This window comes from Phyllobates terribilis, unplaced genomic scaffold (genome assembly GCF_046119375.1).
Source record: "Phyllobates terribilis strain yellow unplaced genomic scaffold, ASM4611937v1 Scaffold_11__3_contigs__length_659146591, whole genome shotgun sequence".
Lineage (NCBI taxonomy): Eukaryota > Metazoa > Chordata > Amphibia > Anura > Dendrobatidae > Phyllobates > Phyllobates terribilis.
Genome location: NW_027362771.1, coordinates 381,101,806 through 381,129,271, shown reverse-complemented (window position 1 = coordinate 381,129,271; position 27,466 = coordinate 381,101,806). Strand labels below are relative to the sequence as shown.

At 40.9% G+C, this 27,466-nt stretch overlaps 1 protein-coding gene across 1 annotated transcript in view; it reads left to right on the top strand.

Moving 5' to 3' along the window:
- The window catches only part of MINDY2 (MINDY lysine 48 deubiquitinase 2), a 172,383-nt gene that overhangs the window by 26,476 nt on the left and 118,441 nt on the right, over positions 1 to 27,466 (top strand). The window contains exon 2 of the mRNA XM_073652964.1: positions 6,661 to 6,718. Coding sequence (XP_073509065.1) covers positions 6,661 to 6,718 — 58 coding nt within the window. The remainder of the gene's footprint in view (positions 1 to 6,660; positions 6,719 to 27,466) is intronic.

Genomic DNA, 27,466 nt, shown 5'->3' with positions numbered 1-27,466 from the left:
ATTATGCCATTCCGCGTGTGGCAAAGTTGACAAGGCAGTGTATTTCTTCGGGTTAGTATGTTTACAGCGGTACCACATTTATATAATTTTTTTACCGTGTTCATTAAAGGGGTTAACTAGTGGGACAGTTTTAAAGGTCAGGTCTTTCCGGACGCGGCAATACCAAATATGTGTACTTTTATTGGTTTATGTTTTTTTTATAATATTTATTTATGGGTACAGTATATATATTTTTTATTTTCTTTGGATTATTATTTTTATATATATATTTTTACAATTTTTTTTTTTTTTTTTTTTTTTTTTTTTTTCACTTTCTGAATCTTTTTTTTAACTCTTACACTTTGTCCCACTATGGGACTTTAGTTTTTTGCAGGCTGATCACTTGCAGGAGCATCTCTATGCTATTCTATGTGTCAGCACTGCGCACTCAGAAGTTACTTTGATCGTGCACTGTGCATGATCAAAGTAACTTCCTGCTGTCTGGTGACCCGGATGTCATCCTGATTTCAATTGCAGCATTTCGGTGGTTAATGTGCCAGGAGCAGGTCTTGACCTCTCCTAGCACATAACACCGGGTGTCCGCTGTGAGAACCTTGTGTGCGGGCGTGATCGTAGTGCGCATAATAGTACATACCTGGTCCAATAGGCACAGGGAAGTACTATTACTGAGCACGTCAGAACGGGGTTAAGGGTGTGCATATTTATGCAACCACATTGTTTTAGTTCTTAAGTATTCTTTTTCCACCCAATTTATTTGTTTGCCTTTAAAAGTGGAAAAAGTTCTGAAATATTTTTTCTTGGTATGTTTTTGCTTGACAAAAATCTGGTATTTTAACAAGGGTGTGTAAACTTTTTATATCCACTGTATGTATTTTCATATGGGGGAGAGGAGTAACCTAAGCTTATCTGCTGGAGAAATGAATGCATCGAAATTCAAGCTGCACAATCCATAACACTGCAGTTTTTCTGTGCAGCGCATGGATTTGGTCTTATGAATTTTCTCCCACAGTTCGGTTACTGTTACCTTGCGGATTTTCTGTTCCAACATACTTCGTGTCCAACCCGTGTAAACATACCATTAGTATTTTCACACGTTGAGTAGTTGCTGCATATTTTCTGCATGGATTTGCAGCTTAAAATGCACTGTGTAATACAATACAAATGAGGTTTCTATAAATCTGACTTATGCGAAGAAGTTTCCTGTAATCCTTATATTGACATGCGGTGTTGGTTTTATGTGCTATAAAATTATCTAACCATAACAAGAAAACAAATCGTGATGCCAGAATTGCGTGTTTTTTTTTTAATCTCCACAAGGCCACAGAAAATGCAATAAGAAGTCAGCAAAACTTAATATATATACCCCAAAATGGGGTGAAAACATCAGCTCAGTTTGCAAAACACAAGCCCTCAAACCTGTCCAACGACCGAGAAATGAAAACTTTATGGATCTCGGAAAATGTAGACACAAGCGAATTATGTTCACATTTAGTTTTTACAACTGTGAACATTTGGTTTTCTTTTTATTGTGAAGCAAACAATGAATAGGACAAAATAACTGAAAACTTCAGTGTGCATAACTATTCACCCCCCTAAAGTCAGTACTTTGTATAGCCTCCTTTTGAGGCAATTACAGCCTCAAGTTGCTGTGGATAAGTCTCTATGAGCTTTTACATCTTGCCACTGGGCTCCTTCAAGTTAGATGGTTTCATCTGGTGAACAGCAATCTTCAAGTCTGACCACAGATTCTCAATTGGATTAAGGTCCGGTTTGAACATTTCCACGTTTCCTCTTAAACCACTCAAGTGTTGTTTTAACAGTATGCTTTGGATCTTTGTCTTGTTGGAAGGTGAACCTCCGTCCTAGTTTGAAATCACTGACAGACTGAAACAGGTTTTGCTCTAGAATATTCCTGTATTTCTCACCATCCATCTTCTCCATGACTTGGACCATTTTCCCTGTCCTTGTGCCGAAAAACATCCCCAGAGCATGATGCTGCCACCACCATATTTCACTGTGGTGATGGTGTTCTTAAGGTGATGAGCTGTGTTGGTTTGGCTCCAGACAAAGCGCTTACTTTTGTGGCCAAAGAGTAAAATTTTGGTCTCATCTGACCAGATAACCTTTCTCCATACATTTGGGGAGTCTGCCACATGTGTTTTGGCAAACTCAAAACGTGTCTTACAATTTTTGTGGGTAAGTAAAGTTTTTTTCTGCCCACCCTTCTATAAAGGCCACCTTTATGGAGTTTACAGATTATTGTGGTCGTATGCAGGGCTGTGGAGTCGGTAACCAAACCTCCGACTCCTGAATTTCCACGACTCCGACTCCTTCATGCATGGCTCATGTTTAAGTGATAAATTTACTGTAGCACAGGCTAATCTCAGCTAAAAGTCTAGACCCTTAGATCAGGAATAGGACAGACATTTATAGGACATTTCATAACTTTCCCAAATTCTTATGAAAAAATATTCCCCACAAACTGCATTGAATTACTGTACCCAATTTTAGGAGTTGAAGTCGGTCCATTTTATACCGACTCCACAAAAATGGGCTCCGACTCCACGACTCTGACTCAGACTCCACAGCCCTGGTCATATGGACAGATACTCCAGTCTCTGCTTGGGAACTCGGCAGCCCCTTCAGGGTTACCTTTTGGTCTCTGTGCTGCCTCTTTGATTAATGCCCTCCTTGCCCAGGCTGGGAGTTTTGTTGGACGGTCCTCTTTGCAGGTTGTTGTGGTACCATGTTCTATACATGTGATGGTGCTCCATGAATCCTCAATGGTTTAAGGAGAAACGTGTAAATCTTTTGGAGTGGCCTAGTCAGAGCCCAGACCTTAATCCAATTGAGAATCTGTGGTCAGACTGAAGATTACTGTTGACGAGAGGAAACTAACTTGAAGGAGCTGGAGCAGTTTTGCCTTGTGGAATGGGCAAAATCCCAGTGGCAAAATGTGGAAAGTTCATAGAGACTTATCCAAAGCTACTTGCAGCTGTAATTGCTGCAAAATGAGGCTCTAGAAAGTACTGACTTTAGGGGGGTGAATAGTTATGCACACTGAAGTTTTCAGTTTTTTGTCCTATTTGTTGTTTGCTTCTTAATAAAAAGGAAACCAAATGATCGCAGTTGTAGGCATGTTCTTTACATGAATTGATGAAAACACTCAAAAAAAACCTGTGAAATTCCAGGTTGAGAGGTAACAAAACACAAAAAATGGCAAGGCGGTGAATACTTTTGCAAGCCACTGTAAATTCACTATCAGGCGCACATGTTTTAATTCATTTTTTCACATCTTTTAGCTGCGGGTTCCACAGCAACAAATGTGTGCATACATTTCTGTCATACTTATCCAACTTTTGGGGCATATTATATGATCATTTTGTCGGGCACGCTTGACTTCATTCCCTCCAAGTCAAGCTTCACCCTCTTTTCAAAGAGTGGGTAAAGATAGTCTTGATTGGAATGCTGATAGCAAAAGTGTTGTGACTTATGCTCAAGTACAATTTTCACAAATATTTGAAAGCTGAGCTATTAAGAGGTTGTGAAGTAGTGGACAACACCATAAAGCATTGCAGCCAACGTGGAAATTGCAAGACTTTAGGAATTTTATTTCAATATAGTGATTTAAAAAAATAAAATGTGAAACGTATGTTTAATTAAAAAAAAATATTTTTTTTTTTCATTACATTCTATTTAAAAAGCTGCTACTAACTCCATAATATTTAAGCAGTATTCTAACAGCCTATCCTTGCTGAAAAAAAGACGGTTATTCTTTTGAACTTTATTCACCCTAGTATTGCTACAGTCTAATATTACCTTAACCCCTTAAAGACTGGGCCATTTTCCGTTTGAGTTTGTTTTTTGCTCCTCTTCTTCCTATACCCATTACTTTTGTATTTCTCTGTCAATATGGCCGTGTTAGGGCTTATTTTTTGCAGGACAAGTTGTTCTTTAGAACGACACCACTGACGCGATGAAATTGCAAAAAAGTGCAATTCCACAGGGTTTTGTTTTTTTTTACCATGCTCACTAAATGCTAAAACTGACCTCCCATTATGATTCTCCAGGTCATTACAAGTTCGTAGATAACAAACATGTATAGGTTCTTTTTTATATATATATATATATATATATATATATATATATATATATATATATATATATATATATATATATATATATAAAATCTCTCTAGAAAACATTTTTTAACTTTTTGCATGCTTCAATAGTCTTCATGGGAAACTAGAAGGTGCACTTATCTGATTAGCTCTGCTACATACAGGTGATGAGCAGATCGTCTGTGTGTAGCAGAAGTGTTCACTTGCTAGGAGTGCCGACTGCTGGGCGGTGCTCATAGCAATCCGGCAATGACCACCGCAGCGGTCATGCCAACCCATCGGTGACCCGTGATCCTGTGACGGGGTCGCTGATGGGCGGAGCCAACGAAGCTCTTCCAGGAAGCGCGAGTTAAATTTCGCTGTCAGAGATTGACAGCGGCATTTAAATAGTTAACAGCCACGGGTGGATTGCGATTCCACCCGCTGCTCTTGCGGGTACATGTCAGCTGTATAGATAAGCTGTCATGTGCCCTTAAAGGTCCAGGCTCAGTGCCGGAGCCCACACCAAACGGGTATCTGACGTGGGGCGTACTATTATGGCAAACGTCAAAAAGGGGTTAAAGAAGACCTGTCACTTGCTCAAAAAGTTGAGCTACATAGCTTTCAAAAATCTCTGAGCTTCTATAATTTTGCTGCTCATTTCCGTTTTGTACTGCGTAACTGCATTGCAGAATTATTGGCATTTATTGTTTATGGAGCACAGTATGGGAAATCTCCTACTTTTCTATTGAGTCCTTTACCCTTCCCTCACATATTTTGCCAATTACAGCTCCGCAGCTGATCTAGCAAACTGAGACGCTGAGCTGTGATTGACCCTCACAAGGAGAGAAGGGTGAAAGAGCATGTTCCCAGAGAAGTCTGAAGACCTCCCGGTTGATCTGTAAGCAGAGATTTCACATAGTGCACTCCAAAAGCAACCAATGTGAATATCTCTGCAATAGAATAAAGCAGCACGAACTGGACTGGAGGGAAGCTGATCAGGGATTTTTACTAGGTATTTAACTTTTTTATTTTATTTTATTGAACAAGTGACAGGTTTTCTTTAAGAAAAGCTAAAAATTATGAATAACATCACATTTCCGGGTTAGGTTCCAAAATGACTTCTCAAAATAATGTGAAAGGTACGTGAGGCAGAATTCATGAAGAGTTCATAAATATGTAATGTTCACTAGATCACGTCTAATGTATCCTGTCTAATAAATATATTCCTTCACATTCCCTTTATTCCTAATAACTCGGATCAAACGATTCTTTCAAGCTTAGTCTCCTTCAGTAACATGATGTATTACATTCTGCTAAGTGAGTACAACTCACTTTGATTTTTTGAGTGTGGCTGATGATTGTTGTGCTTAGTGAGAATAACAGATTTTTCGTTTTCTGCTTTTAACTCTCATGTTTGAGCATCAGTGGCATGTCATTAATTAGAAATATTCTTTTTTTTCTTAACACTTTTGTAAAGGATCCTCATTCTAAAACTACTGGAATTGTCTCTTAGCAACAAAACATCCGGCAGTAGCTAAACCAGACAAAGCTGCCCATAAAATTATATCCAATAGTGAAATATCCAGCCTAGTGTTTTCTCACACAGAAAAAACATTTATGACAGATGGCTAAAATACACCTTACATGTTTGATCGATGGCTGTCCAAGTGCTGGGATTTATGCCCCCCCAAAAAATTATGAATTTTTTTACTTAGTCTACATACTGTCAGGGACGACACCGGCAGGATCACACAATATCCCACCGCTGCCGTCAGTTTGTCAGGTTTGTCAGGGATTCGCGCACACACGATCCCGATTACTCACTACGTAGTTATCGGCAAGCGAGCAGTGAGCATATGGCGTATACACATCCGGGTTCCAATGCATGGAATATGTGTATACGCCCCCGTACTGTCACTGCCAGCTTCACGATAGCCTAATTACGATTATTCGCTGCCACCACCGATCAGTTTTAAGATATAATATAGGCGTGATCAGATGCCTGCTTTCTGGTAGCTTATGACTTCGGGGAAGGAACGATTACAGAGCAAAAGAAACTGGACTATTAAGTTTTATATTTAATCCAAAAGGGAGGCAGTATTTATGAAAAAAAAAATACAAAGGTTTTGCAAAGGGGGACAAGTGCTCACTAACACAGATTTACACAAATTTGTAAACAATATTTAAGAGAAAAAGGACTTTTGTGTACATAAAAAAGTCTAAGAATTAGATTGTGTTCAGCTCATGAAAAATGAAAACAAAAACTATAGTGTTGTGTTTAGATTTTTGTTCCGTATACATACTCATGCTAGCTTTTATCACACAGCCACTGACTGGTGTGAGTACATGTCAGTCTCGGTGAGCTGGGTGTTTCTCGTAATGTCTGGTATACAAAGTTTCTCTAGTGTTTTCATTTTTTTTTAATGTACCCCACATTTGAAATTTCATGTAAATCCGCAGCGCATACTTTTTCTTGGGCGCTTTTAATTATCAATTTTGAAAAGATAAATTGAATATGGTTTTAAAAAAAACAAAACAATACTTTTCTGGTTTTCAGGTGAAATTACCGCCCATGATGGAGATTATCACTGCCGAGCAGCTCATGGAATATCTGGGTAAGCAGAAAATGTGTTTTCTTTTGTTTTTAGAAAATTCTTGGTGCTTTACTTGAAATTATTTTGGCATGCAAATTTAAAATGCTTGGCTCATGTCCTTGCAGGGGTCTGCAGTATTGGGTTGTTCCCATGGAGATAAATGGTTACTATTGGGTATTTTTTCTTTTGTATGGTGATTTTTATATGAAATGCCCATTAATTTACTGAAACTTGTTTTCACCATAGACCCTCTATCAACAATCCATAAGATAAGTGATACCTTATTGATAGTGGGAGTCCAAACTCTAAGATCCCCCACCAATAGGAAGAACGGGGCATTTTCATCCCTCTTGTTATGAAGTGGCAATGTGCATACTTTGCTTTTTCTGGCAGCTCCATAGAGAATGAATGGAGTGGCGGGTGGGCATGCACACTACTGCTCCATTTTAACGGGTATGGGGGAAATTTTAAATAATGCAGCTGATTAATTATTGGCTTTTGATGTCAGCTACCCGAGATGGAGAGAAAGCAAAACACATAGTGATGCCTTAAATATTTTGAATACCCTACCTAAATAGGAAATTACAGGTACTGTATTTTGTGTGACTGTATTTTAAATTGCATGTTTTAAAAATGCCTTGTGATTACAGCAGCCAAAGCACAGGTTTAGGCCGTGTAACATTTACTGCCGACCCAAGAGGAAATCAACTGCTACAACTTTTTTTTTTCTTTTAGGTTTTCCCTTAAATATCCGCTGATTCATGCTGGCCGATCAACAGGCAGCATGAATCGGAGACCTGCTTTGTAAACATTTGTTTGATTCTGAAATGCATCAGTAATTCGGAGAAAAACTGTTAAAAGTGCGGCCAAGGACAATGTGACAAGTCCAAAAGGCTGCGAAACGAAAAAACATATTAAGGGCCCACACACCTTTTTACTATTAAATATACAAGTGCACAAAAGCGCAAATGTAGGAGCCGGGCTCAGATTCATTCAGCCAACATGAATCAGCTGGCAGGTTCCCTTTTAAAGAGGTTGTCCAATATAGAGAAAATAAAAAAGATGTAAGGCATAGACACACTTAAAGGTTGTCTGGCCTAAAATGACAAGTCTGCAGTCACTCTATACAGCTTCAGACTAGTGAATTGTCACATAGAGGAAACAAGCAAAAGTAAGGAGGTTCAAAGATAGGCACCAGGCATTATAAATAACCAAGATGTCAAATACCAATTTACTAAAAAAGGAAACCAATTTTATTAAACATACCAGTTATACACAACAATTAAAAACATAATTAAAACACAGAAACAGCAATCCCCATAGTATCATGTAGCAATAAATATAAGTGGACATATATAGGTCTACCAAATATGTATAATTTGTCAAAAAATGCATGTACAAATACTTCTATATAATGGATATTATAGAAGGATTTCCCAAGGGGAGTCCAATAGTCCCCTCCACAAATACACCCATGAATCTGGGATGATTGAACAACATATAGACTAAAGAGAGGAAAAATTAGACAGCCCCCTGAAGGGATATCAACAACATGTTATACAGACTACTAGTGTCCACACAGACAGAAGGAATAACGGGGATAGAAGACCCTATGCGTTACGCCAATTAACCATGGCTTCCTCAGGGGTATGATGTCAAGATATAAACAGGAGTGATATAAATAGTAAGAGTGAAATTAGCACCTGTTGGTTCAGCAATCAAGGGTTCCAAAAAACCAGTACCAAACTTGGATCAGAGCATGTCATACCTCATATATTACTCTATAGGTGATCCCCAGTCGTTTATAAGCAGCTCCGAAATCCCCATCAGATTTCCAACCTAATAAGTGCCATTGTCGGATGGAGCACAAATATCCCTGGCATGTATATCAAGTTTCCACGACTTGCGTCTCAGACTGGAATGCACTGCCGGAAGTGCCGCGCATCAGCGAAAAATTACCATACCCATGGCGTGCCTCTCCAGCTGGCACGCAAAACCAGGGAGGGCCAAGTTCACATGTCACCGGAAGTGTCGTGTGAACATAAGGAAAGGGCCCCAAGCTTGTGTTCCAAGCTGGTCCATAGTGCGCAGCGGAGGCACAAAGGGTAAATAGGTGATGACCACCCAGACACCTATATTAAAACGTCAATCCTCATATCAAAGAAGGATAAAAAAATATATGTATATACATAGGGGGGTTGTCCAAAAAAGCCTGCTAGCCCAGTTAGGAGGAAAATGTAACTGCCTCCAAAGATGCCCAAATAGGGGGAGAAAAGGGGAGAACCATCCCAATACTACCTAAAACAGCATAAATATGAATAGCAACCCATTATACAAAATAAGGACACACCGTGCACCGAGTATCATCAATAGATGCCATAAGTATAGTACAAAAGAATCCGGAAGTAATTGTATAAGCACAAATTTAAAGATGGTTATCATTATAAAGGACATACAGTACATCATCACATTCATTAAATTTAATAGAGCATTATTCAGCTTGGATAATCAGAAGATATCCTTGCCAAAAACGTAATCCGTACTGATTAAACTATGGTACAGGAAAAGAACACATCTTGTGTACTTATCTCTTATAAAAAACAGAGAACAATTGAGTCCTCTAGAGGACACACAATTTACCTTGTGTATCCACCTAGATTCTAGGCGCAATAAAGCTGGTGTGATATCTCCTCCACTGATATTAGAAGATATGCAATCCAGACCATACATTTTAGTCCCAGCAGCTTTACAGTGATGGTGGTGTAAGTAGTGCATGGCCACAGTAGAGATCTGTTTTTGTGCTTTCAAGTGTATCTCCGCAAAAGCCATGTTCGAAAGATGCTGTTGAGTCCTTTTACAGAGTTTCTGTGACATCTGGCCAATATAAAAAGTGGGCATGACACACAAGGGCATAGATCATATTTTTTGTCCAGCAGATAATATAATGTTCCAAAGTAAATTCCTTTTGGTCTGTCGGATTAATATAGACATATGTGGACGCATGAATGAACATATGGAACAATTCCCACACACATGTGACCCTTTCAGAACGATGCCTCTGTTCAGCCTAGTGGTTGGTTGTACAGAATGGCTCCTGACCAAATTTATCTTTGAGATTTCTTGCTCTTCTTGCCTTAAGTAATGGTTTAGCCGATATAACTTGCTTCAATTTTGGTTCAGACAACAGGATGGTCCAGTTCTTACAAAGAATATCTTGTAGATCCCTCCAATGATTTTTGTAGTTAGTTATTAAACATATTGTAGTGTCCTCTTTCTTGAGCTTAGGCTGGAGAAGATCTGTTCTATCAAGATGTTTCACTCTATTCAGTGCGGCGGTGTGAAGCACTCTTTTTGGGTATCCCCTAGCTCTCAAACGCGAAGTTAAATCATCCGCCTGTGAAGTGAAATCAACAGTATTACTACAATTACGTCTTACTCTGAGAAGTTGGCTATAGGGAATACCTCGTTTAAGATGTACAGGGTGAAAACTACTATAGTGAAGAAGAGTATTTGTTGACGAGCTTTTACGATATACACTGTGTGCAGAATTATTAGGCAAGTTGTATTTTAGAGGATTATTTTTATTATTGATCAACAACTATGTTCTCAATCAACCCAAAAGACTCATAAATATCCAAGCTTAATATTTTTGGAAGTTGGAGTGGTTTTTTTTTTAGATTTGGCTATCTTAGGAGGATATCTGTTTGTGCAGGTAACTATTACTGTGCCGAATTATTAGGCAATTTAATAAAAACCAAATATAATCCCATCTCACTTGTTTATTTTCACCAGGTAAACCAATATCAGTGCACAAAATTTAGAAATAAACATTTCTGACATGCCAAAACAAAAACCAAAAAAATTAGTGATCAATAAAGCCACCTTTCTTCATGATGACACTCAACAGCCTTCCATCCATAGATTCTGTCAGTTGCTTGATCTGTTTTCCATCAACATTGCGTGCAGCAGCCACCACAGCCTCCCAGACACTGTTCCGAGAGGTATACTGTTTTCCCTCCCTGTAGATCTCACATCTTATGATGGACCACAGTTTCTCTATGGGGTTCAGCTTAGGTGATCAAGGGGGCTATGTCATTATTTTTTCTTCTTTTAGACCTTTACTGGCCAGCCACGCTGTGGAGTAGTTGGATGCATGTGATGGAGCATTGTCCTGCATGAAAATCATGTTTTTCTTGAACGATACCGACTTCTTCCTGTACCACTGCTTGAAGAAGTTGTCTTCCAGAAACTAGCAGTAGGTCTGGGAGTTGAGCTTCACTCCATCCTCAACCCGAAAAGGTCCCACAAGTTCATCTTTGATGATACCAGCCCATACCAGTACCCCACCTCCACCTTGCTGGCGTCTGAGTCAGAGTGGAGCTCTGTGCCCTTTATTGATCCATCCTCTGGCTCATCCATCTGGCCCATCAAGAGTCACTCTCATTTCATCAGTCCATAAAACCTTTGAAAAAACAGTCTTAAGATATTTCTTGGCCCATTCTTGACGTTTTATCTTATGTTTCTTGTTCAGAGGTGGTCGTTTTTCAGCCTTCCTTACCTTGGCCATGTCCGTGAGTATCGTACACCTTGTGCTTTTTGATGCTCCAGTAACGTTGCAGCTCTGAAATATGGTAAAACTTGTGGCAAATGGCATCTTGGCAGCTTCACGCTTGATTTTCCTCAATTCATGGGCAGTTATTTTGTCCCTTTTTTGACCAACACGCTTCTTGCGACCCTGTTGGCTATTTGCCATAAAACGCTTGTTTGTTCAGTGATCACTCTTCAAAAGTTTGGAAATTTCAAGATTGCTGCATCCCTCTGCAAGACATCTCACAATTTTGGACTTTTCAGAGCCAGTCAAATCTCTCTTCTGACCCATTTTGCCAAAGGAAAAGAAGTTGCCTAATAATTAAGCACACCTTTATATAGGGTTTTGATGTCATTAGTCAACACCCCTCCTCATTACAGAGATGCACATCACCAGATTTACTTAATTGGTAGTTGGCTCTCAAGCCTATGCAGCTTGAAGTAGGACAACATGTATAAAAAATATCATGTGATCAAAATACTCATTTGCCTAATAATTCGGCACACAGTGTAGATTGAACTGAATATAGTGGCCCACCAAACTCAGTTGTACATCAAGGAAATTAACCAAATCTGCCGAGATCTGGTAATTGAGATGTACAGTACAGACCAAAAGTTTGGACACACCTTCTCATTTAAAGATTTTTCTGTATTTTCATGACTATGAAAATTGTACATTCACACTGAAGGCATCAAAACTATGAATTAACACATGTGGAATTATATACTTAACAAAAAAGTGTGAAACAACTGAAAATATGTCTTATATTCTAGGTTCTTCAAAGTAGCCACCTTTTGCTTTGATGACTGGTTTGTACACTCTTGGCATTCTCTTGATGAGCTTCAAGAGGTAGTCACCAGAAATGGTCTACCAACAATCTTGAAGGAGTTCCCAGAGATGCTTAGCACTTGTTGGCCCTTTTGCCTTCACTCTGCGGTCCAGCTCACCCCAAACCATCTCGATATGGTTCAGGTCTGGTGACTGTGGAGGCCAGGTCATCTGGCGTAGCACCCCATCACTCTCCTTCTTGGTCAAATAGCCCTTACACAGCCTGGAGGTGTGTTTGAGCTCATTGTCCTGTTGAAAAATAAATGATGGTCCAACTAAACGCAAACCGGATGGAATAGCATGCCGCTGCAAGATGCTGTGGTAGCCATGCTGGTTCAGTATGCCTTCAATTTTGAATAAATCCCCAACAGTGTCACCAGCAAAGCACCCCCACACCATCACACCTCCTCCTCCATGCTTCATGGTGGGAACCAGGCATGTAGAGTCCATCCGTTCACCTTTTCTGCGTCTCACAAAGACACGGTGGTTGGAACCAAAGATCTCAAATTTGGACTCATCTGACCAAAGCACAGATTTCCACTGGTCTAATGTCCATTCCTTGTGTTCTTTACACCAAACAAGTCTCTTCTGCTTGTTGCCTGTCCTTAGCAGTGGTTTCCTAGCAGCTATTTTACCATGAAGGCCTGCTGCACAAAGTCTCCTCTTAACAGTTGTTGTAGAGATGTGTCTGCTGCTAGAACTCTGTGTGGCATTGACCTGGTCTCTAATCTGAGCTGCTGTTAACCTGCGATTTCTGAGGCTGGTGACTCGGATAAACTTATCCGCAGAAGCAGAGGTGACTCTTGGTCTTCCTTTCCTGGGGCGGTCCTCATGTGAGCCAGTTTCTTTGTAGCACTTGATGGTTTTTGCAACTGCACTTTAGGACACTTTCAAAGTTTGCCCAATTTTTCGGACTGACTTGACCTTCATTTCTTAAAGTAATGATGGCCACTCGTTTTTCTTTACTTAGCTGCTTTTTGCTTGCCATAATACAAATTCTAACAGTCTATTCAATAGGACTATCAGCTGTGTATCCACCAGACTTCTGCACACCACAACTGATGGTCCCAACCCCATTTATAAGGCAAGAAATCCCACTTATTAAACCTGACAGGGCACACCTGTGAAGTGAAAACCATTTCCGGTGACTACCTCTTGAAGCTCATCAAGAGAATACCAAGAGTGTGCAAAGCAGTCATCAAAGCAAAAGGTGGCTACTTTGAAGAACCTAGAATATAAGACATATTTTCAGTTGTTTCACATTTTTTTGTTAAGTATAGAATTCCACATGTGTTAATTCATAATTTTGATGCCTTCAGTGTGAATGTACAATTTTCATAGTCATGAAAATACAGAAAAATCTTTAAATGAGAAGGTGTGGCCAAACTTTTGGTCTGTACTGTATGTTACACAGATTAAAATTTAATTCAGATATAAACTCCAAACATGCCTCCTTAGATCCCGTCCCAACATCAAGATATCATCTATGTACCTAAACCACTTATAGACATGTCCCCGGAAAAGCCAAGATGGGTATGCGTGCTCCCCCTCCCACCAACCCAAGAATAGATTGGCATAGGAGGGGGCACAACGCACTCCCATCGCAGTCCTGGAGACCTGCCTGTGGTAGGTAGAATCAAAGATGAAGTAGTCAGCCGATTCCAATAAAATTGAAGAAACCGTTTGGAGGCCCACATGATGTGGGATATTAGTGTAAAGGGACTCCACGTCCAAGTACACCAAAAGGGTACCCTGTGGAATGTGGAGCCCCTCCCGAACACTTAGCGGATGCATGGTGTCCCGAACATATAATTTCAACCTGAGTACATGGGGTTGTAGATAAAAATCCACATATTCGCAGGGCCTTTTGTTCAAACCCCCAGTATTCGCCAGAATGGGTCTACCCGTAATTGTCACATAGCGCGCACTTCACACTGTGAGGATTCTCCAGTGTCAGTGCCAGGAACGACTGTCACATGACCGCAAGTATGTGAAATGCAGGCCCCTGGGCCGAATCTGACTAGACTATTTCTTGCCTCATTCAATACACTTGCATGGAGCGTGCCAGAAACTGTCTAGTCGGATTCTGGCCAGGAGTATGCATATTACATACTTGCGGTTATGTGAATGCTGTTCTCGGCAGAGAATTCGAATTGCACGTCTGCAGTCACATAGAGCGACAGCAGACTTGCCGTTTTAGACTGAACAACCCCTTTAAAATGAAAAATGTTGGCATACTAGTCTTCCAGCGCTCTTGCAGATCCAGTGCTGTCTGCTCTTTCTCCAGAAGCAATGCCTTCTCCATTCAGAAGTCAGAGGAGCATTCCAGCCCGTGATTGGGTGTAGTGTTCAGGTGATCTGAAGAGCACGACATGTGAAAAACATCTGATGACATGCTGTTGTAGTCACCTGACCGCTGCAGCTAATCACAGGCTGCCGCTGTCTTGTGACTTAAGAATGAAACAGGCATGTCTTCCAGAGCCGCCGTAGATCCTGAGTGTGGATTTCGCTGGATCCTCAGGAGCGCTGGAAGGATCAATTCCTGGGGAAAATTGGCAAGAAATTTTTGCATTGTGTGCCTTAGATATTGACATGGTGCTGATTTAATAATCTGCACTGTTTCCATGTGGCAGTTTTTCTCATGTAGATTAGATCTAATTAAATTTGTCTGCCTTCTTCTTTTTTTCTGCTTTTACCTTTTGTAGATACACAGCACTTCCATCTTGTGTGACTTTACCTGATAGAGCTTGTGAGTGCACGGGTAAAGATATGTTTGCTTTTGTGGATTCCTGTACTTCACCAAATGGTGTTAAGTTTGCAGAGGACAACAATTTAGTTTTTGCTTTTAGCTTTCTAATTACAGATGTGAACAAACTTTCCCTATTGGGTTTGTGGCAATATGGTCTGCTTTTGATGTGGCCAGCTTGGGAACACCACAAGCTAACGTCATAGCTCTGAATGACCATCAACTTATTTCTGAGTGACTGAAAGTAGATGACATTTAATCATTATGTGTGTAAAAAAAAAAATAAAAAAAATTGTCTTTGTGTTTTTGCTTCAAGATTGAAAAAACAGATCATTTCCAAAGATTAAATTGTGTAGGTAGTCCTACGTGGATATATCCTCATAATTGTAAAACGGAAATTATGTATATTTACAGAATAATTAGTTTCAATTCCTCAACATTTCTAAGACTTATTTATGATTCCTGTCTGTGAATGGAAATATTGATTGGTTTCAGGGACTTAACATCTCTTAAAATAAAAAAAAATATATATATAATATATATATATATATATATATATATATATATATATATATATATATATATATATATATATATATATATATATATATATATATATATATATATATATATATATATATATATATATATATATAATGGAAATACTATTTCTCTATTATAAATCTACCGGAAAGAAAATCCTGCAATATTTGAGCCAGGCATGTTGACCAGATGCATGGGCCTCAATGACATTAAATAAGTTTTTGTTCACCGAAGTTAAAAATAAATAAATAATATGTAAATGACTCACTAAACACAGCAACAAGACCATTTATAAAGTAATACTTCTTAATGAGGCATACAGTCACTAAATAAGAACTATTACTATACTGTACTGAAAAAAAACTCTACACCAAGACAAATATTACCAGTAATAAATACTTGGGTAAATAATAACACCAGAACATGGCCATATATTACTAGCACATACAGTGGTGACTAAATAATACCACCATACTTATCAATAACAAAACAAAAACTATAATAACAATATTATCACCATATAATAGAGAAAACTAGTTATACACAGGCTCTCTGAAGACAATGTATGTGTGCACTGTAAAAGTAAATCCAGTGCTTCACTAGTCTCCAATAAAAGGCATTCAATTTCTCTTCTTCCTCCGAATCCAACCGCTAAGACTTCTTCCAGCCATTATTTGTCTCTGCAAAATGTAACACACACACATTTCTGGCCAATGGCTTCTAGAGCACCCTACCCCTCAACTTCTAGTCAAATGCCACAGCACCCTCCTGGCACCCCACACATTACCAGTACTTTGCTTTTGTTCCTTTCAGAGTAACAGTACCCCAAAAACTATAATAAATTAGTACTGATTTCAGCATTTCTGCCCCCCAACCCACCTCACAAACACACACCGTATAAATGTCCTCGTCTGTGTCCCTCATACAATAGTAATGCTTGTGACCCCTTTTGTGGCCCATGTGCAATAGTAAAATCCCCCCCACAGCAAAAAGTTAATAAAGTTGGTGATGTCACAGTACATGAATAATAAACAGTGTTGCACAGTACAGAAACCATTAACCACAGAAATGTCACAGTACAGGGATAATGCACACAGAAATGTCACGGTGCAGGCATAATGCACACAGAAATGTCACGGTGCAGGCATAATGCACACAGCAATGTCACGGTATTGTGGTTAATAAGCACAGTGATGTACCAGTACAGGAATAAGGAAGGTAGTGATGTTAGAATATAGGGTTGCAAACACAGTGATGTCTTTTTCCATGGAGAATATATACAGTGATGCCACCAGTCATTGATTTAAAAATAACCAACCCCTCCTCTCACCTTTCAACGCACCCACAACTAGTGGCTTTCTCCTTCCTATTCTGGCTTAAGTGATACAATGTATAGAAGTCATTGCACCGCCTGGTCGCTGTTGCATGCCCTGTTACCCCAGTCGACACACTCCTGGTCATGTCCTCAAAATCTGGCTTTGAGTGGTACTAACAAGTAAGTAAGCCACCAAAGTACCTGTGAAAAACTCTGAGGCTGTGTGTCCACTATGCGTTTTTTAAGCGTTACCGCAGCGGCAATTCCGCTGCAGAAACGCTTAAACGCTTGGTAGAAGGCCTGCCATGTTCCCCAATGATAATCCGCATGTACTATGCACATGCTGCGGAAATTTCCGCTGCGGATTATCATTACACAAAAGACGGCCTTCATCCTTCAAAACAGGTTGACAGACACCTTGTCAATGCATCATGTCTGTCTGCCACATGCCTACTCAATACTATATGTATAACAGGAGAAACAGAGTCTAGATGGCATAAAACAGATTTCTTTATTTAATATATAGTTAAAATCTAGTCCACAAGAATAATATCACAATATAAATTATTTATCACAATACATGGTGAAATATAATGTACACATAGGTCATAGTACCCCAAAAGGCTAACACAAAGTGTAAACCCTGATATAGATATGGCACGCCCAGCGGACCACTAATATATATTATCCACAACTGTGTGTGATTGCAGTGACATAGCATTCAACCGAGGGTTCCGCTTACTGGCCAATTTCACAGGGGAGCCAGAAGAAGGGGGGAACAGACAAGAGAAATACAGGATCAGGTCGCCATCTGGCCAGAAAAGAGCCCCGACGCGCGTTTCGCCGCTAATACTGCAGGCTTTCTCAAGAGGCATGATATCAGGTGGATGAAGGACCTTTTTAAATGCCTCCCCTAACGATCATGTGACCGCAATATCAGTCACGTGATCGGAAGTTCCCAACCGACCGGTGTTGTACGGCGCATGCGCCGGGTCCTGAGGCCCCACAGTGCGGGCAAAAGCCGTCACCTGGCAGCGCACCTCCGGAAGCACGTGTGCCGCAAACCGGAAGTGCGCGGCCAGGGTGGAGACAGCCGAACCCGGACCAGAGACCACGCACCCGACGCGCATGCGCACCACATCGTAGGTCGCAGGGCAGCACAGTGGCAAAATAGAAAAATAGAAGGGAGGGAGAGAAGAAAAGCGGGACACTATAAATCTCAGCATAATGCAATTATATTTAACACTGATGTAAAACAACATTAATGCGATATAATAAATATATATAGGACATAATTTAAGGTAGGCATAGTCCATCCCATACATCCAGTGATGTGAGTTGCCCCAGATGGTTAAGTGTTGTCCCACTTCAAGGCTAAATAAAAAATAAGGAAGAAAAAGGAAAAATAATAATAATAAACAGTAATTAAAAACATAATTAAAACTTAATGCCAGAGTTAGATCCATAAGGCAAAAAGCGGAGAAGCTCATAGCAGACGAGACATTCATCACAAGAAGGAGGCGAAACCGAGTGCCTCATTCAGACCCCGAGGAGCCATAGTATCCAGGTAAACAATCCATTTTGTTTCCTTTTGGGCAAGGATTTTGCCCCAATTACCTCCACGGGATCCCAGATGTAGAATATCAATCCCACGTATTTTCAAGGATTTGGGATCACAATTATGTTTGCGTTGAAAATGACGTGGGAGAGTTCTCAATTCCTCTGGGTCGGCCACCGTCCTGGCTGCACAGATGTCGCGCACGTGCTCCCGTATCCTCACTCTGAGCTCCCTAGTAGTCAAGCCAATGTAAATCAATTTACAGGCACAAGTGGCGTAGTACACTACATGAGTCGAACCGCAAGAGATATAGTTGCGGATCTGATATTCTCGGGAGCCATCAGATGAGGTAAAGGAGACAGAGCGCACGGCATTGGTGCACGCCAGACAGTGGCCACATGGAAAGAAACCTGTCCTGGTTCCCCGGGATCCAAATGGGTTGGTATGAGGGGGGACGTAGTGACTACGTGTCAGTACGTCTCCCAAGTTGTTAGCTTTCCTAGGTGTCATAAGCGGATGATCTCCTACGAATTCCCATAGGGAGGGCTCCACACCAAGGATTCCCCAGTGTTTGGAGAAGATCCGCCGCATCTCCTCCCACTCATGATTGAAGGTGGAGATGTAGCGGATCCTCCCCAAATCCTTCTTCCCATCAGCAAGGGCAGGATATAATTGGTTACGTGACGTTCCCCTTGCTCTCCTATAGCCACGACCAATGCACCTGTTACTGTATCCCCGGTTTTGGAAGCGTTTGGTTAGGTCCGCTGCCTGTCTCTAAAATTGAGAGTCAGACGAGCAGATCCGTCTCATCCTCAGGAATTGTCCGACCGGGACGGCACCAATGGTTGTGGTATGATGGGCAGATGAGGCATGAATGAGGGAATTGGTCGCTGTGGATTTACGAAATACATCAGTCTGGATATGGCCCACCTCATCAACTTCCAGACTGATGTCCAAAAACGGCATTTTGTATGGATGGTAAGTATATGTGAGTTTAATCCCCCATTCATTCTGATTCAACCTGCCCATAAACTCATTGAGCTCCTCCACTGAGCCCTGCCAGAGAAAAAAGATGTCATCTATATATCTAAGCCACGTCACGACCATGTCGGTGCCCCGCACGCCCCCATCACCAAAAATCTCTGTCCCATGCGCCCAGGAAGAGGTTGGCGTAAGAGGGCGCACAGGTTGCGCCCATGGCCGTGCCGTTCTTCTGCAAGTAAACTACATCCTTGAAAAGGAAATAATTATGATGCAGGACAAAGTGGAGGAGCTCTAACAAAAAATCACACGAGGGGCCGTCCAGGTCCGAACCCCGGAGGAAGAGACGTACCGCTCCCAACCCGAGTTCATGTTTGATACAGGTATACAGGCTCTCTACATCAGCCTTGACCATTAGGGTCTGATTATCCACAAGGACTCCATCAACCCGTCTGAGGACATCCGATGTGTCTTTGATATAGGAGGGTAAAGTCTCTACTAGTGGGCGAAGGTGATTGTCAATGTAAGTACATATTGGACCATTTAAACCTCCTATACCCGACACAATCGGACGTCCCGGAGGACAGAGGGGGTCCTTGTGGATTTTGGGAAGAAGGTAGAATGATTATCATTGCAGAAAAGTCCGCAGTACTACAATTATTTTGCGGAATCGCTGCGTTTTCGCCGCCATTGACTTGCATTGGACCGCATGTCATCCGCATCACTGCATCTGCAGATGCAGATTCAATACTTTTCAATGTACGGATGGTACCCAGGTTTGGAGAAGAGGAGACTCCCCTCCGGACCCGGGTACCATAGTACCTGTAAGCACCGAGCTTCTGTTCTGGTCGAGTCTTGCCCTCAATGTAATGCTTTCATCTGGACGTTCGTATATTAGTACACTTGCCTGCCGGGCTGTGGCAAATTTAATGGTAATTTGGTTTACTAGGATTGAGACTTAAATGATGGTTGAGTTGAGCGATTAACTAATCGTTCTGGTGTCCAAATTTTGTCTCTGATGAGACTACCCCCTTAGATTTAAAGAGATTCGAGGAGTAGGATCAGCCCTCCTAAGCAATCTATAGGGGCACATAGGTAATTGTAAGTTGAATAAAGTGATACCTTGATATCTGCGATCAAATGTCTTATTCTAGAGAAATCCAGGTTTTTCTTATATGTAAATGAGCTGTTAAAGACTATGGGATGGACACTGATCTCAATGAGAAAATAAAAAAATGTGGAATTCTCTGGAATAAGACATCAGATCGTACATTGATTTGCAAAGTATTCACCCTTGGCTTTTTTCGTGTTTTCTACCTCACAACCTGGAATTTCACAGTTCTTTTAAGGTTCACGTCAGTTCATGTAAAGAACATGCCTAGAACTATGAATATTTGGTTTTCTTTTTATTGTGAAGCAAACAATGAATATGACAAAATAGCTGAAAACTTTAGTGTGCATAACTATTCACCCCACCCCCCCACACCTACAAAGTCAATACTTTGTAGGCCTCCTTTTGCGGCAGTTAGTCTCTCTGAGCTTTCCACACCTTGCCACTGGGCTTTTGCCCATTCCTCAAGGCAAAACTGCTCCAGCTCCTTCAAGTTAGTTTCCTCTGGTGAACAGTAATCTTCAGTCTGACCACAGATTCTCAATTGGATTAATGTCTGCTAATTGACTAGGCCCCTCCAAAAGATTTACCCGTTTTCCCTTAAACCACACGAGTGTGGGTTTAGCCGTATGCTTTGGGTCCTTTGTCTTGTTGGAAGGTGAACCTCTGTCCCAGTCTCAGTTCACTGACAGATTGAAACAGGTTCACTCAGAAATATTCCTGTATTTCGCACCATCCATCCTCCCCTCGACTCAAACCTTTTTCCCTGTCCCTGCTGGCAGAAACCATCCCCACAGCATAATGCTGCCACCACCGTGTTTCACTGTGGGGATGGTGTTCTTAAGGTGATGAGCTGTGTTGGTTTGGTGCCAGATACAGTGTTTACTTTTGTGGCCAAAAAGTTCAATTTTGGTCTAATCTGACCACAGCACCTTCCTCCTTACATTTGGGGAGTCTCCCACGTGTCTTTCGGCAAATTCAAAACAAGCCTTTAAAATTTTTGTGTGTAAATAAAAAAAAAAGCTTTTTCCTGCACACTCTTCCACAAAGGCCACCTCTATGACGTGTACAGCTTATTGTGGTTGGTCGTATGGACAGATACTCCAGTCTCTACTTGAGAACTCTGCAGCTCCTTCAGGGTTACCTTTGGTCTTTGTGCTGCCTCTCTAATGCCCTCCTTGCCCGGGCTGAGAGCTTTGGTGTGCAGTTGTCTCTTGGTAGGTTTGTTGTGGTACCTTGTTCTTTTCATTTGATGATAATGGATTTGATAGTGCTCCGGGGATCATCAAGAGATTGGGATATTTTTTTTATAACCTAACCCTGACTTGTACTTCTGAACAACTTTGTCCCTGACTTGTTTGGAGATTTCTTTGGCCTTCATGATGTTATTTGGTTAGTGGTGCCTCTTGCTTTAATGGTATTGCAGCCTCTGTGGCCTTTCAGAAAAGGTGTGTATATAATGGCAGACCATATGAAACTTAGATTGCATACAGGTGGACTTCCTTTCACTAATCATGTGACTTATGAAGGTAATTGCTTGCACTAGAAATTATTAGGGGCTTCGTAACAAAAAGGGGTGAATACATATGCCAATATGCCAATTTTTAGTTATTTGATCCCATAAATTTAATTTAATCCTATATTTTTCTCATTTCAAAAAACAGACTTTTTAGTGCTGATGCATCACACAAAAATTGGATTACAAAAATATTTAAACACCAGTTTTAATACAGGAGGGTGCATATGCCATGATTGAACCTAATGAGTTTATGTGGCAACTTTCTTAAAGTAGACTTTTGACTAGTTACTTGGTTTTTATTATTCATTTTTTGTACTGTGATATTTCATAACATTTTAATGGAAGAAGTTCAATAGATTAAATATTTAATATTGATTCCAGGATTCACTTAAGAACATTTAGCTTGTATTTTTTTTTTCTTTTTGCTATTGGACATCTCTTAAGCTAGTGAATAGAGGAATATCATAACTATATATCTGCATAATGGTAACTTGTAAACTACCCTAGTAGAAACACATACTATGTATATACATGGTGCCGTAAATGTCAAGTATTTGTCAGTAGAAGTTATAATGTAAACTCAGAAGGAGACGGTAATATTAGGAGAACTTGGGAAAAGATAAGATGTTGCTACACATCTTCAGGTTAAAATAAAATAAATTAAATCGAATTCATCTTGCCAGATCCTTAGTTTTTCTTGTTTGAATGTTCCTCTGTGCAATGTTCATTCCCACTGGCATTAAATTGTACAGATATTAAAAGCAGCATTGTTTGACATAAAAGTCTCTGCCGGCTTTAGTAAAGGACCTGCAGACAGATGACGAGCGCGCGTTTTGCTTGGTCTTTTCCATTCATGTGTAGCTGACCAGACACTTTAGTGTTCTAGAAAACAATTGGTTAAGAAGAAATTGTAAAGGAGAAGCAGATAATATACATTTCAACTTGTATATACTAATAGTGGCAGAAGTCACCAACAGAATAGAAAATAGTTAAATTGGATAGACCAATCGGAAGCAAACACCCAATAGATCCGAAAAAAAGGTCAAATATATTCAATTAAAATACCTTTATTGTAACAGGGTACATGGTGGCAACAAAAAAGAGCGCACACACACAACAATGTAGTATTAAAGATAAATATTATTGCATATATGAAGTGCAAAAAGGTAAAAATCATTGCATATATAAAGTACAGAAAGCACATCAGCGCTCAATAGCCGGGGTGAGCGCCACAACAGCAGCAGGACCATTCAGCCCTAAGTCTGGCCAATACGTCTGTGCCCCACAAACTAGGTATGTACCATCAGTACGCCATATAGCAGTGTTTCTCAACTCCAGTCCTCAGGACCCCACAACAGATCATGTTTTCAGGATCTCCTTAGTATTGCACAGGTGAGAGAACTTCCATCACCTGTGCAATACTAAGGAAATCCTGAAAGCATGGCCTGTTGGGGGTCCTGAGGACTGGAGTTGAGAAACATTGCCATATAGTAACAACTACATGTGCACAGTGGTTATAGTGAGCATATAGTGCAACTGATTATTATTTATTATGGTTGCTGTTCTGTACTAATATAGATTTAAATATTGAATAAATTGTAATTGACCTATAAATAATACAGTTACTATCTTTCGTATACCTATACCTGGCCTTAATTTGTTATTTCTTTGCAATCCTGGATTGATATCTAAATATATACTCTGAATTTAAAATTTTTTTGTACAGTTATATTGCATCCATAAGTATAACCCAGCTGTGCCTATTGAGCTCGTATGTTCTTTCTGTACTTTATATATGCAATCATTTTTACCTTTTTGCACTTAATATATGCAATAATATTTATCTTTAATGCTACATTGTTATGTGTGTTTGTGCTCTTTTTGTTGCCACCATGTACCCTATCTGTTACAATAAAGGTATTTTAATTGAATGAATATATTTGACCCTTTTTTCAGATCTATCTATGGTGTCTTGCTGTGAGCGGCTTCTGATGCCCGCGGCCATCTTTCTGAAGCTGTGATCTACAGGAAAATGGCCACCGGCGGGGCAAAGCGCATGTGCTGGCTCGGACGGCCATTTTCCAGTATATCACAGCCTCCTGAACATGGCCGCGGCCAACGGAAAGCCACTCACACAGCTCTGCCTCACGGCCAGACCCTGGCCTCGGTCCCCTGCCAGGCCCCGGTCCCCAGCCAGATACCGGCCCACTTCACCTATACTTGCGCCTCCGAGGGAACTGAGGGCCCTGCGATTCCGCTCCACTACCACCGGTAAGTTGCATTCGGACCATAAGACGCATCCCCCATTTTCCTCCCAAATTTGGGGGAAAAAAGTGCATCTTATGGTCCGACAAATATGGTACTTGATACACTGACAATTTTGTAAGTTCTCCCACCTACAAAAAATGGAGAGGTCTGTAATTTTTATCTTGGGTACACTTCAACTGTGGGAGGCAGAATCTAAAAATAAAAAACAGAAAATCACATTGTATGATTTTTACATAATTAACATTCTATTGCATGAAATAAGTATTTGATCACCTACCAACCAGCAAGAATTCTGTCTATCACAGACCTGTTAGTTTTTCTTTAAGAAGCCCTCCTACTCTGCACTCAATACCTGTATTAATTGCACTTGTTTGAACTCGTTACTTGTATAAATGACACCTGTCCACACACTCAACCAGTCATACTCCAACCTCTTCACCATGGCCAAGACCAAAGAGCTGTCTAAGGACACCAGGGACAAAATTGTAGACCTGCACAAGGCTGGGATTGGTTATAGGAAAATAGGCAATCAACTTGGTGAGCAGGGAACAATGCGCAGATTGAGATCTCGGGAGACGAGATCTCGATTTTAGTATGCTCCTGCGGCCTTTTTGCCGAGGCACAGCGCAGGGCTATGTACGGGATAGGGAACCTCACCGCCGACTTCTGAGGACGGGGCAGCAGCATCACCCGCTACCGCCACCACCACCACCACCTTGAGTCAGCGACACTTCTTCTGAGGCCGGGGCTCGCAGCATCACCCAACTCCTGCCGCAGCCACCTCCACCACCAAACTCCGGTATGTGTGACCCCTGATCCACCACTGCTGCCCCCCAAGTAAAAATTATTATAAGGCGCACCATTTAAAAAAAACAAACATTTTTTTGCTATTTTGTACACCAAAATTTGGGGTGTGTCTTATAATTCACAAAATACGGTATATATATCCCTTTTATTCAGTATATGCATATAGAGCACAGTGATAGTATAAACATTTTTTTTTAAATAGGTAATTAAAATAAACATTGTAGTAATGCCAACCTGTATAATAAAAGGTTGTGTAAATATAAAGATCTGGTTATAATGGATGTGTGAAGACCCAGGATCTTCTGTGGACATAATACTACTCAGACAACACAGTGTGCGTGTAAAACAGTGTGGCAATACTTTATTAAATCACCAAACTGACAATAAACACACAGAACAGTCCCAGCAAATACCCAAGATGGTACATGATTACACAGTCTCACCCTTCCGCTGGCCCGTCTGGGATAAAAACGCTGCAACTTTGGGACTTCCAGGGCCAACTACCTCAACCAGCTCCCTTCTTCTGGCTAGCTCCCACAGAGAGGAGATAGTGGCAAGCTTAGGAAACCAACAGTCCATCGAGGTACAAGGCTAGAAGACCCGAAGGTCCCACCCTGGCCTCTCCGATATTTTCCGTGGGTCCAAATGACCGGCTGGTCTCAGTCTAGCTTCTCTGAATGTCTCCATGGGTTCCAGGCGACCGAAGGGTACCACCTGACAACCCTAAATACCACCATATCATGAGGCCAGGTGACTTCATTGTCCCAACCTGGTCTCCCCAAATGTATCCTTGGGCTCTCAGATGGTCAGTGGAGCAGATCTGTATCTTTCCAGTCAGGGCCATATATCCTTAGGCTGGACTCATGTAGAATCCAAATCTGTGTCTCTTTGGGTAAAGCCGTGCTACCAAGCTGATGGTCTGAAGAGAGTCTGATCCTTGATTCTCCCTGTAAAGTCTCCGTCAATTCTCTGTTTCAAATCTGCTAGCCACAGAGGCATAAGTTCCTTAAATAGTTCACATTTATTATTTCAAGTACACATCCACGGGGCAAGGGTTAGGGAGGGTATTATTCCACAGTGCTCTGGTCTCATTGTTTGAGCCTTTAAAAAATTTACATAGTTTGTATTGCAGGTGGCTCTCGTAAATTACCATCTAGCTGGCCTTCGTATAATATACAATTACCATAGTAACAAAATATCATTGTTTCAGAACCAAGAGAAGACAGCAATCAGGGTTACACAAATACTGGTCTGTTCTTCTTGACCAGCTATATAAACACATACATTCACAAGTCATCACAAACGCAATAGGGTATTTCTTTTGGCTTAACAAATCTAGATGTCTGGCTGATTAAGATTAGAAGATTAGAAGCTGTATCGTCACATTGCTCCACCAATCTTAATCAGCCAGAAATTATAGAATCCCAATCATCCTTCTCCACTTTTTGGAGACAGTCCATTAGCATGTCTTTAAGCGCAGACACGAATGTAAGAGGTCTCGCCTTCATGAGAATAAAACTTTGCATCATGCAGTTTCCTCAGAGCATATTCCATGTCTTCCTTGCGAATAAACTCCATGTAATTGACGATAACCGACTCTTATCCATTGTGTCCACACATGCCATCCTCAGCGTTTTGTGGTTACTGAATTAAATGAGTGTCGATGGCCTGGTATTCAATCTGTTGAAGCTGGCACAGCTCCTGTAGTTACCGTTTCTTGTTGCTGCTGTATATCCTCTTCGGTCCTCCTTCCAAGGCTGGGCTGGTGGGGTTGGACATGGTAGTATCCAAAACCCGCTGTCTATGTCTCACCTATGGACTACTGGGTCTGTCTATATGCCTACCTGGTTATGGAGCCCTTTGGACAGTATGTGCTAACACCAGTCACCTTTTTGCTTCCCCAGATCTACTGAGCTGAGTAGTATCCCACTGTTGCCACCAATATGTGTAGACCCGGGGTCTTCCGTTGGCGGAACACTACTCAGACAACACAGGGTGAGGGTAAAACAGTGTGGCAGTACTTTATTGAATCACAAAGCTGACAATAAACAGAACAGTCCCAGCAAGTACCCAAGATGGTGCAAATTACAGAGTCCTCACCCTTCCGCTGGCCCACTGAGAATAGAGTAGCTGCGATTTTGGGGCTTCCAAGGCCAAGTAACCCCACCAGTGGCACCCTGCTTTTGGTGGGCCCCCAAAGAGAGGAGGTAACGACAAGCTTAGGAAAGTAGCCGAGAGCAGTGAGTTCTGGGGCCAGGTGACCTGATTGTCCCAACCTGGATTCTTCAAGACGTTTCTGAGGGTTCAGCAATGGTTAATGGAGCCAATTTCTATACCTCCAGCTTTAAAGACTGTTTTTTTTTAAAAAAATATACAGTACAGACCAAAAGTTTGGATACACCTTCTCATTTAAAGATTTTTCTTTATTTTCATGACTATGAAAATTGTACATTCACACTGAAGGCATCACAACTATGAATTAACACATGTGGAATTATATACTTA